At 42.0% G+C, this 12,400-nt stretch overlaps 1 protein-coding gene across 1 annotated transcript in view; it reads right to left on the bottom strand.

The window, feature by feature from the left end:
* The window catches only part of antxr2a (ANTXR cell adhesion molecule 2a), a 74,841-nt gene that overhangs the window by 61,635 nt on the left and 806 nt on the right, over positions 1 to 12,400 (bottom strand). Inside the window, exons 2-7 of the mRNA XM_047592283.1 lie at positions 9,094 to 9,165; positions 4,168 to 4,239; positions 2,283 to 2,364; positions 2,092 to 2,196; positions 1,785 to 1,853; positions 395 to 475 (exon numbers count right to left, since the gene is read on the bottom strand). Of these exons, the coding sequence (XP_047448239.1) occupies positions 395 to 475; positions 1,785 to 1,853; positions 2,092 to 2,196; positions 2,283 to 2,364; positions 4,168 to 4,239; positions 9,094 to 9,165 (481 nt within the window). The remainder of the gene's footprint in view (positions 1 to 394; positions 476 to 1,784; positions 1,854 to 2,091; positions 2,197 to 2,282; positions 2,365 to 4,167; positions 4,240 to 9,093; positions 9,166 to 12,400) is intronic.

The following is a 12,400-nucleotide window of genomic DNA, read 5'->3' as shown; positions in this document are numbered from 1 at the left end:
CCCATCGAGACCACAGTGGCTGAGACATGTGGTCCTCTGTCTACAAAAATGAGGACATAACAGGCAGTTATTTCCACAGACATTTTTCCGTGCAGCTTAGCAGGACGCTCGCAGAGGTCTCACTTTAATTTGTTGCAAACTTCAACAAAGCCAAAGAAACGGATTTTCAGCTCATTTACTCAACCTTTTGAATTGCACCACCTTTCCCCCCTTAAAATGATTCTTAAAATCTAGATTAAACCTGTAAAAGGCGACTGTTTGGAGCCACATTGTCTGGATTTAGAGAACAGAAATTTAGCCGTTCATCTTCTGCAGCGATCGCAAACCTAAACTGACCAACAGCACACACACACACACACACACACAAAAAGAAAAAGAAGGATGGCAAACTTACAGAATTGACTATGCCTTTGAGCGCATGGAAGCCATCTTTGACAGGAAACACATGGTCTTTGGTGTCCGCAATATCAGCAAGCTGTTGGTATCATGAAAGAGAGAGGGTAGTAAACAAGGAGTACCGCTGATTTAACACGGCATTCTTCTTTTTCTGTTTTCCTCTTTATGACTGAGCACTGTCTTTCCTTTCATACCACGGGCAGGAGGAGACATAGCAGATGGCATGACTGTGGCAAACACTTTGCTCAACTATGAGAAAAAAAAAGGAAAAAAAAAAAAAAAAAACACTGCCGCACAAACCGGGAGAAATGTTGTCTTTGTTTTTGACTTAATAGGAGCTCATCACAGAATGGTTACCAATAGTTACAAGGGACAGGCTAGCGCGGCGTTGGGAGGCGGCTAAAGAGCAGATGACACTGGAAGGAAATAATAATCGGCGCAGCTCTGACAGCCTGACACCGTTTTACGGCCTGAGCACAAACTCTGGAGTGAAATTCTACGCTGCGGAGACAAATAATAAATACAATAAAACAGTGTGAACGGAGCAGCGGGCCAACCAGAGAATTGAAAGCCAACGTAAATGACACTTGAGCGGCGCGGTTTTTCACTTAAGCGACGCTTTCCGCTTTAATAGTTACACTCGGGTGCTTAGCGCTGCCTTTCCGATGGCTGCAGACATATCTTATCTGTGCTGGAAAACAAACAAATGCGGTGAGAGGAATGTTCGGACATCGGCGCTCTCTCGAGTATCCTCCTCCACCCAAAGGCAACGTTTTATCATGAATAGAGCTTCTACAACATAGAAAGTACACCACTTTTCATATGACACCTGAGTATAAAAAAAAGATGAAAAAAAAAAAGTCCTGTAGCTAAATCTGCAGCTAAACTGAGAAACTTGAACATCCTGACCTCTACAGTCTGGAAACATGCTATCAATACTATTATAGTACTTTCATTGTTATACAACTTTAATTATTATGATACTATTAATTACTATACTTAATTATTAATACTTTATTTGCATTACTGTTACTCTGTTATCAGTCATATCAATGTCTAACAAAAACACAAATGCTATAAATAGAATTATTTACTAATTTTGGAAAAGCAGTGACTATGTGGAACATGCTTGATATAAATTATTGAGAATGTTAAACTCATTATAAGTGGCATGAAGTGAAACGAAGACTTTGTTCTGTTACGGTGCAAGCAGTTGCGAAGATTTTAGATTTTATCTGTCAGGGCCACAGAAGGTGAGAGTTTGACAAGAGACGATTTGCTGGTGTAACAGTGTTGCACGCACAGGTAACAGAACTCACACTGAGCATGTAGTCGAATCAGCAACAGATTCCTTTAAAGGCTGTAGATTAAAACTGATGCTTTCTTACCTGCTGCTCATCAAAGTCCTTGATCCCCACACAGTAAACGCGAGCACCATATTTCCTGACTTCGTCGGCCTACAGTCAGTGACGTGCACCGGGGGGAATGTGCAGAAGAGTAAAGATTTTATTAAGCACAACGCAGGAAGGCTTCCACATAAAATAAATTAAAGCACAAAAATATAGCTTAGATGTTTTAGGAAATGAGGATAATGGAAAGTGTTATTTGTATTCAGAGTTTGCATTTACAGTTACAGTTACTACTATGAAATAAAAACGTGGTGTAGCTTTTAGCTGTGGTCGGAGCGAACCTCACCTCCTTCATGGTGAGTTCATGAACGTAAACGGCCAGCTTTCCATCCGTCAGAGCCAGAATGATGCTGGAGGACGACTTTGACTGTTCCTTTATCTGAGCCGAGGCCTTCGGGTTCAAGCACATGACAAATATTTGATCAGATCTCTGCTTCGCTCCAGAAAACGTCCAAATACCGGAGCTCGTGAACTGACCTTTTTCATCCCCTCGTGCATGTACGTCTCTCCTGCCGGTCGGACGTCACGCAAGCGCTGCAGGCCCTCTTCAATTTTGTATCTTAAAACACACACATTACACACAAGTGGTTAGCATACTGGCCCAAATGTTCTGTGGCTAAATCTTTCCATACTACAAATAGCAAAGCAGGATGTTAACGCTTCATCGATAATTTGCGGTTCTGTATTTTGTGGTGTGAATCTGCAGTTACAGCTGCGCTGGTAGACACGAGTACAATGACAAAACAGTAACAGGTTGTTCTTGTTGTTTATCCAGTTTTTGCTGTTCAGAGATTGGATATTCTCCCTGTACTCCAGCTAGGTTAACTGGTGATTCCTAATTGTGGTTTGCCTCTTTGTGTTAACCTTGTCATACAACGGCAACCTGTCCAGGGGGTACCCTGCCCCCTACCCCCTGCCCCCTGCCCTATGGCAGCTGGATACAGGATAAGAAGTAATAGTTAATGGATGGACGCACGGTTTAAAAAAAGAGCAAATTATTAAATGATCATCACAAAAAATATAATTTTGTAATATAATAAAGTAAAATAAGTGTTTTTCACTTGATTTTGGCAGTAAAAGATACATATTTGCTAATCAAAAGGTAAATAATATTGACCAACCACCCTGATTCTACATAAATTGGTCATGCTTTAGCGCATCGAGTGTGAAGGCAGCACTCTGTGCTTGATCCATAGACATGATAAATGATTACTATGGCTAAATGAGACACAATGCTGCCCAATGGTAAAGGAAAACCAGGTTTTCTGTCTAGATTTTAGTCAGTCAGTGGACATGGATGTATGTCAGTAAATATGTCTTCCTCATTCTGTCTAAGAAAGTAGTTATAAGACTCCAATTCATTTCAGTCCAGTTCCCCTTTATCGGGCAGGTTACCATATATGGTCACTTCATTGCCCTTCATTCTTTACATGAAAATGAAAGTCTTTGAAAACTTTCACAACAGTAAAAAAGTCTTGATGCGTATATTTTATTGATTTTTCTGTCTGAATTGAAATTCAAACGAACGAACAGTCAGTCATTACAATGAGGGGGTGGGGCCCAATCTGATTGTTTTTCATGGGCCCCAAAATTCCTGGCGGCACCCCTGTCTAGCATACAGGTGTGAGGGTGAAGCGAATCTTTAAGTTGCATAAGACCAAGCTCAGCTACGCCCCTAATGCAATATATATGTACAATATATGCAATAAAAGCTTTGCCTATGATATGAATATGATCTCAATATCTGAAGATACAGATAGAAAATCCTCAGATATCTGCTGCCTTTATGAATTGTATACAAAATGTTTGCTCAAGAAGGGAGCAGGGAGGATTTAAGACACAAATAACACAAAGATCTATAAAGCACTTGACACTTGCTAGTTAAACTAATTGTTGCAGAGGTAAATGAATAAATCAATGACTTTCCATTTCAAGTTTTTGTTTTGCTATTTGCATCGTTGCAAAGGTTCAAATCTTTAAAAAGAGCAGTCATCACAATGGTCAGAGCAAGTACTGAACAGATAAATATGCCAAATTAAACACACGAATTGCACTACTTGCTCGCACATTTGCACACATGACACTTGAGCTAATCTTACACTGAGACACTTTAGCTAAATATTTTATTTATTGTACATTTTTTGTAAAGTTTACTTCTATCTCATTCTTAATCGTATTTTATTGTATTATTTTATCTTTGCCTCCTCCATATATGGACCAGAAGACATTAAAGCAAGAGGGTTTAAATGGGATTTGTTAATCACAAATTGTACGTCATGTTTGTTGCTGAGAAGTGTTTGGTTTGCTTGAGTTAATAAGACAGCAGCGGCATGAATTTACAGCTCATTTCACACTTCAGTACCTGTCTCCGGTCAGAGGAAGTAGGACTTCTGCTTGGGCTGAGAATACGATGAATGAGACTCTCATACTCGGGCTGAAAGCACAAAAAGTCACAATAAATGCACAATATTAAAAAGTAGGAAACAGAAAGGTTGCACTCATTCTGACATTCTGTTAAATGTGCAGGAGAACCAAGCAACAACATCCTTACATTAATTACTTTAAACTTGTTTTTGTCTGTATTTCCCTGTCCTGTTAAACCAAGTCTTCCGTTCTTCATCCTCTCAATCAAACAACCACCCCCGCAGCAAAACATGTCAGGTCCCCAGAATAGTTTCACACTGACGTTTTACATGAGTCCAGATCCTTTAAAGAGAATTTAAAGCCGCATAAATAATTAGTTCAACAGAAGGTAATCGTCTAATAATAGTGCATGACTTAAAGCAGCTCCCGAGGAAGTGATTAATCACACCGGAAGCCCGTTGTTGTGACGACTCCCACGTAAACAGCACACGCATCCCGTAAAAAATACTACATATATCCTGTACCTGTGACTTTCCAACGGTGTTTACTGACACTGGAGACTCGGACGTGTCTCTGACCACTGACACTATCATAAGTTTAGGTTTCTTTTCTGTATATTCAGCATCATTCTGTCATATCAAGATATGACATACATATAGAGCACTTACTCACCGACTCATAAATATTAATAGTTGCTTCTTCTTTTTTTTTTAAAACACATACAGCTGGTCTCCGAGTAAAAATCCACCAGCAAAAATAAATGTCTTACATCGCAGTGATACAGAAATTAAGATACCTGAAACAGGACTTAAGTAAATAATGAAGATTCCACATTTAACTATTTTGATTCTGTTTCGATGAAAGATATTATTTGAAAAGTTCCAATATCGGCGTCAACAGAGTAGCAGTTTTCATTTTTAAAAATTGTAATTGCTTAAAACTTTAAAAAAAATGAATAGATATTCTAGTTTACAAACCAATTTTGGGCATTTACTTGAAACCTGAAAGCTAAATATACATGTTCCTGTTGTTTATATTTAGGATGGGCATAAAGCATCAGCTGTTTAAAAACAGCAGATGATACAAACAACTTTTGCGGTGTACCACGCAACATATATAAAGATGGACAAACTCTCTGTGACATCATCCGTAAGTTCCTTGCAGAGCAGTTTTGATGCTCAGTGTCGTGTCTCTGGGCTTTGCCATCTTAGCAGCGCCTGAGTCCATCCAACTCCAGACTGATTGAAAAATGAGCAAAGAGGCAGCGCATGAGCACGATAAATGCGACTACGTACTAATTTATGCATAACTTTGAGCCTTTATATCTTTTAAATGGGAGAGCTTCTTTCTTTCTTCCACCAGGCCGCAGGGGGAAATTAAGTCTCAAAATGGGCACAAATGCTCCACGATCCACAAGTGACACGTGACGTTCACTGACGTGTACATCGTTCTGTGTCTGAACTGGAGTGGTCGCACATGCGTACAAGCAGCTACCGAGCAAGTTCAAAGTAAATGTGCAAAATAAATTCACAAACGCTCATACAGCAGACTGAATGAATATTATTAAAAGACTTCCCTCGTGCAGCGTGACCTGTGCGTATCCGTATATGCGCAGTTAAACATTCGTACGCACGGAGAGCCTTCTGAAAGCTAAAACGATGAACTCTGAGAAGTCAAGCAATCAGATTTGTGAATTCACAAAAAAAAAAGGAAGTGTAAAAAGTGCGATTTGTGCAATTATTTTTCCACATGTTCAAATTGCATGTGAATTAAGATACGCATTTGAGACACACCTATTCAGGCACAAACCGTCGTACGGATTTCTGAATGTCATGTTTCGCTTATGCATCATGCAGCATGCTATTGCGGCCATTTTGAAACTAATTGGACCTCGTGGTAAACGTTAGGGCTGCACGATTCTGGAAAAAATGTGAATCACATTTTTTTTCCTCGGAATTGAGATCACGATTCTTTGGTGCAAGTTTTTTTTTTTACAAATTGTTTATTGCACTGATTAACTTTAACAAAACAAAATGAAACAAACAAAAAAAAAATTAAATGGTCAATCTAGTAGAGTATCAAACATTGAGATTTCCTTAGAATGTAGAGCATACGTTTGAACAACAGGCTTGTTCATTTGTTAGCCACCCATTTAACTCTCCTTACCGCTGACTTCTCACTGCTTCTGTCCCTCACTGTTTCCACACACTCAATTGCAGTCGGACTTCCTACACTGACAAAATCACATGTGGTAAACACGCTTTACCACAGGTCGAGGGAAGAGTGCTGCCTTCAGGGGCGCTTGAAAAAATCCGAGAAGAAATGGGAGCATTTGTTTATGATGCCGCTCGAGAAATAAAATACTTAAGAATCGTGTTTCAAAATGAGATCGTGTATACGTGTGAATCGAGATCGCGATGTTTTAACGATTTATTGTTTTAACGATTTATTGTGCAGCCCTAGTTTTAATGCGGAGATATATGGAGATCGGCCAACTAATGGAGCCAGCCTCAAGTGGCCATTTGAGGAACTGCAGTTTTTGGTGCTTCTTTCTCAGAAGTAACAGGTGTTCTTCTTTCAATAGTTTTATACTCAACACGCTGCATAAGTTCTAAGTCTAAACATTTGTTTTTTAACATCTACAAGGTGAATATTTAGTGGTGGAGATAGCGAATATTTACATGTTAATAGCTCAAAAGCATTAGCTTATAATCTTCTCTCCAGTTTGAAGAACTGTTACTGATGGCCATGTTAAATAGAGTGACGGATCTACGTCAAATATTTTCTGAGCCGTCACTATGAAGGCTACAGTGGAACTTGTTGGTAGGCTGGTGTACTTCACGCTACTCTGGACACTGATGATGGACTTCAATCAGCTTTGTAAATTTTACTATCTATCTATGCATCTATGCAAGGAGCTGTGTGCCCGATGTCTGTGTGGAGCCAAATATTTAACTGTGTGGAGTGTACAAACTGCAATATTACTGACTGTGCACATACCAGGACAACAGTTTGTTTTAAGGAGAAGGCTGTGTGAGCAGATTTGCCGTTTCCACACCTTTTATAATTCAGCATTAACAAAAAAATAAATAAATAAATAAATAAAACATACAAAGACACACCAATAGCATTAAACCACCCGCAGGAAATTGGTCCAAATTCTACAGGAATCTTGCGCTATGTCCGCTGTTCTTGGAACAGGCTATTCCATAGTGCTTGGCACACCTCGTCGCCGACACTTTGCTGCAGCCCAATCTGTAAGTAGCTGCTGTGCTGCAAAGATCCTGTAGCTAAGAAGTCACAGCCAGCCTTTCAGAAGCATCCGCGCGGACCCTGCGCGTTTTTTCTGTGTTCAAAGGGCAGATTGATTCACAGTGGAGTTGGAATCGTCGCGTTCAAAGTGCGCGTTAGTCAGTGCACCAGAAACTTTACTTTTTGCCCAGTCCAAGATGCTACAAGTAACTCCAGCTGCGTCAGCGTAAGGAAGCGAAATGTATAAATTTGGGGACACAAAACTAATGAAATGACAGACTGCTCGAGTAGCCACACTCCTTGCTTCCCACCTCTGCTACAGAAATAAAGCACACGGATGCCATCCCACAGAGCGAGCTAAACTTCAGTTAATTAAGCTCACAAGTGTTTCCTTCAGAGATCCGAAGCCTTCGGAGCATAAGGAGAGGTGCTGATATTTATCACCCACATGACACATGGCCCAGTCGCGATCCTCCCCCGCAAACATAGCACAATCTTTAAGCCACACGGCCAGATTTGGCAGTGAGCAGTAGCAGCCGTATACATCCACATCCTGTCTGCAAGTTTCAGAGTCATATGTGGACTAAAAACTAACCGAGCCCAAGTCACCGATGAGAAAATTGTGGGTGGCGGCTTCAACGTCAAAGTTTCGATTTTCAGCGTAGCTCGGCTGTGTATGTCAAGTCTTTTCTATTTCTAAGAAAGACTTGGAATAAAGAGGCGCCGATGCCAAGGACAAATCAGAGGGTGGTGGTAGTGGTGGTGGCGCTGGTGGTGGGATTTAATTTTTTTTTTTTTTTCTTTGAGACTGAGGGGGGTTGATGAAGTAGTCCAGCTTGCTCCACATGGCAGAACAGAAGTGCTCTTGGTGAGCGAGCATTGTTTAGCAGATTGTCCTCGTCGCCTTCCAGTGTTCTTTTGCTTTACTGTACATTGTCTGCCTGTCAGCCGTTCTGTGGTGGAAGCAGGGGACAAGTGTGGAGCCGGACCCCCCCGGTGCAAATGGCCATTCTCACAGCCCAGAAGACTGCTCCTCTCTGCCACCCACTCCCACCTGGTGCCTTTGCTATTTTCTTCAACCAACCACTTCATTCTGGCTGGGTCGCTACCGTCTGTACTGTGCTGGCAGGCGCCGTTTGACTCAAACGTTATGCAAGCTGAACATTTCAAGCCAGTTTCTACGGTTTTGCCTTTTTAATGAATTATGAGCAAAAAAAAAAAAGAAAAAAGAAAAGGATGTTGTGGATTTTGTCAAATGGTGGTTTGTAAAAAAACAGGTGAGAGCTCCTTGAAATCTGTGCAGGAAGTTGTGCTGCAGTAAAATTATTGATATTCATCTTGCAAAACAAAACAAAACGCCGCGCTCATGTCAAACAATGAAGTGAGTCAGTGAAAAAAAGTTCTATTTTCCCTTTGCTGTCACTTTTAGTCAGCGTAGATAAGCATGAGATTTAAAAGACAGTGAATTCGTGCCTTTTTCCTTTACCGACTACATCGCTTACTCGTGCTTTTACTTTACGGGTGCATTACGCGTGTTTTGACACAAATCCAATAAAATCCCTTCACACTTTTTTTTTCTCTTTTCTCATTGCAAAAATATGAGAATTATGAAACCGTGCCGGTTTTTCACATGTCCAAAGCAATTCTGTGACACCGGCGCCTTCATACTCACCTCACGAAGCGGTCGGTAAGATTCTTCACAAATGAGTAAATCTCGTGCCAGTCGGTAGCGACACTTCCAGACCTGGAGGGAGGAGGAGAAGAAAGAAGAAAAAAAAGAAAAGTCAGAATCGCAGCTCATCGGTGGCAGCAGATTGTGTGCCGCGGAGTAAAATGCTGTACAGTATTTGTGCTTTGTACCACAACCACAGTTGGACATTAACAGCCAGCCACATGCTGGATAATTGTACCAATAAGAGTGTGTGTGATATATATCAGCCGCCTCAGCTGTTGGAACCCTCACATGTTCACTGGAAATTTGTCTTTGTGCAAATCTCGGGCCTGGAGTTTAAATTCATTTTCCGCAATGAGGAATTATATAAAAGTAAGGCGAATCCAGTTGATCGTGCAACCTGTGCGAGCCCTGCACACAAGATCAGAAAAAAAAAAGACTGAATAAGGAATGAGTATCCCTTCAACTGCTGTCTTTTCCGTCATTAAAACTAATTAAGCACCGCTAATTGCAGGAAACAAAGCACACAGAAGGACAAACCAATGTTTGGCCGGTGTCAACCTGTAGCCGTTGGCACCCCTCCCCTCACCCCTCCACAAGTCAGCCTGACCACAGTGAACGCGCCGTGTAAAATGTGCCCTTGATGTAACGACAAAGAGGTAATTAAACCAATAATTGCGAGTCTATGTATGTGCGGAGAACATAAAATCGGGAGAGTTTGACCATTAGGAGGCTCATCTTTCACGTCGCCTTTTTTTTTTTTTTTTTTCTCCTCCCACCCACTGCCCGGAGACAAGGTCACCCAGCGGAGGGAAGTCTACTGCCACTGTGACAATATTGCAGAGTCCACATGTAATCAGCGGCGGTTAATTATGGCTTAAGTGTTGGTGTGACACTTAAAAGGGCGAAAAAGTTGCAACAGCTGCAGGATCTGAATGAGGGGAAAAAAAAGTTGCATGTCCACCACATGCCGAATGCTTCAGTTGCTATCAGAGCTGGATATGTGCACCAATCAGGCATAACATTATGACCACCTTCCTAATATTGCGTAGGTCTCCCATCAGAGAATGGACAGGGGCCTTCTAAGCGTGTCCTGTGGTGTCTGGCAACAGGATGATGTTATTGGGGGGATTTGGGTCCTGTGGGTTGAGGTGAGGGGCCTCTGTGGATCATCTCACAGACACTTGATCAGTTTGGGATCTTTTGCATCAACTGTTTTTTTGAGTTGTTCCTAAACTGTTTTTGTGTCTGTGTCTGTGTCAGGCTCCATTCCTGCTGCCATAAAGGAGAGTCATTGCTATGGGGTGGGGGTGTCTGGTCTGGTCTAGGTGGGTGGTACATGTCTAAGTAGCTTCCGCATGAATGCCAGGTCCAAAAGTTTCCCAGCAGAACACTGAATTGTCACAAGATGGTCAAAGTTATTTACTTCTCCTGTCAGTGGTTTTAATGTTGTGGCTGATTGGTGTAGACAGTTATTGAGTTACTCTCTGAAAAACGACCGACGACAACACGACAGCGACTCTCTAGTTAAAGAGAATCAAGTTTCCCATACTTTTCTAGTTCCAGTCGATGAGACTCTGCAGACTCTCTAAAACAGAGACATTCTTCTTTTTAAAGCAAACATCATCGCTTGGCGTTATATCACCAAAAGAGGCCTTTCTTTGTGCAGGAACATTTCAAAAAACTCTGCTGGAAATCTTTCAGCACAAACCGCTCACACACTTTAGTGTTATCAGTGCAATCCGGAAATCCCAAAGTAGACCTCTATCATCTGAGGGAACAAAGAAAACGTCCAGTAATCCTGTGCTCCATCAGCGGTGATGGACCAAACAGCGCAGATTAAACTTCATCACACATCCGAACTTGCACATGCAAACCAAACCTGCGTACGAGCTTGCAAAATGTAACAAACACGCAAGACTCAAACTAAACATTTGCACATTTGGGCAAACTTGTGCCAATAATCTTGGTCATCATCCTGTAATTTTGCAATTTAAACAAGGGCGGGGGGAAAATGGGTCAAGGAAGCAGTGTTTGGACTCAGCTGCCATGAGCAGTGGCACATTTCCAAAGCAGGGAGGAGGACAGGATTAAAAAAAAATAAAAAATTGTCGCAACTGAAGTGGTGAACCCTTCATAACACACTGGAGGTCTTTTTGTGTGACGGCGGTTTTGCTGAACCAACAGATTCTGGCTATGAGGTGTTGGAGTGTCTGATGCAGGAAGTGCCGCAGCACCAAAACCCGGAGTAGACGGGTACACAACACCTGACTACCTACAAGGACATGAACAGCATTATGTTTGCTCTCAGCGATTTAAAATGATCATATCGAAGTCATATGTCCTGCAGACCGACCAGCCACAACATTATGACCACTGACAGGAGAAGTGAATAACATTTAAACCGTCCTGACGATTCAGTGTTCTGCTGGGAAACTTTTGGATTTGGATTGCATTCATTCATGAGGATGTTACTTAGACATGTACCACCCACCTAGACCAGACCAGGCACCCCCCACCCCATAGCGATGACACTCCTTGATGGCAGCAGGTTGCAGCCTGACACAGACACAGACACAAAAAAACAAAAACAAACATAAAGAACAGCACAACCTGGCCTCCAAATTCACTAGATCCCAAACTGATCAAGTATCAGTGGAATTATCCACAGAGGCCCCTCCCCTCAACCCATAGGACACAAAGACCTCCCCGACTACCAACACCACGGGACACCCACAGAAGACCCATACCCCGATGAGCCACCACTATTTTGGAGTCACAAGGGAGACCTACACAACATTAGTCCGGTGGTCACAGCGTTATCACCTGATCGGCCTGTGTTGAGCAGCATCAGTGACGCACAACGCCAGTGCTCAGCTCACAGGGATGAGATCATGGCTCTGTGCATGAGTTCCGAACCAAATTAGATGATGCAGGTCACAGGTGTCAAAGTTGCGGCCTGAGGACGGAAAAGTGGCCCACCACAGGGTCCCGTCCATCCCGCAGCACGAATGTGCAAAGTGTGAAAATAACTGCTGCCTCTAATTGTTCACTGTTTTAGTAAGAGCAGTGCACAGAGCACAGAAACCCGGTAAACTAAACAACAAACTGAAATGTGGCCAAATGTCACTTCTTTTTCTTAAAGATGCCATATTAAATGTAAACTTTGTCCTAATTTACTTCTTTGCGCCAAAACAAAAGCAAACAAAAACAATGAAAGGCCTCCTCTGCAGACATGTGTCTTATAATATCATCCTATTCTGCAGGAGGCCCCGTTGGACTGGCTGACCCAAGTGTGCACATTCCT

Source organism: Mugil cephalus, chromosome 8, assembly GCF_022458985.1.
Source record: "Mugil cephalus isolate CIBA_MC_2020 chromosome 8, CIBA_Mcephalus_1.1, whole genome shotgun sequence".
Lineage (NCBI taxonomy): Eukaryota > Metazoa > Chordata > Actinopteri > Mugiliformes > Mugilidae > Mugil > Mugil cephalus.
The sequence above is the reverse complement of the archived record's forward strand: the minus strand, read 5'-3'. Positions and strand labels throughout refer to the sequence as shown.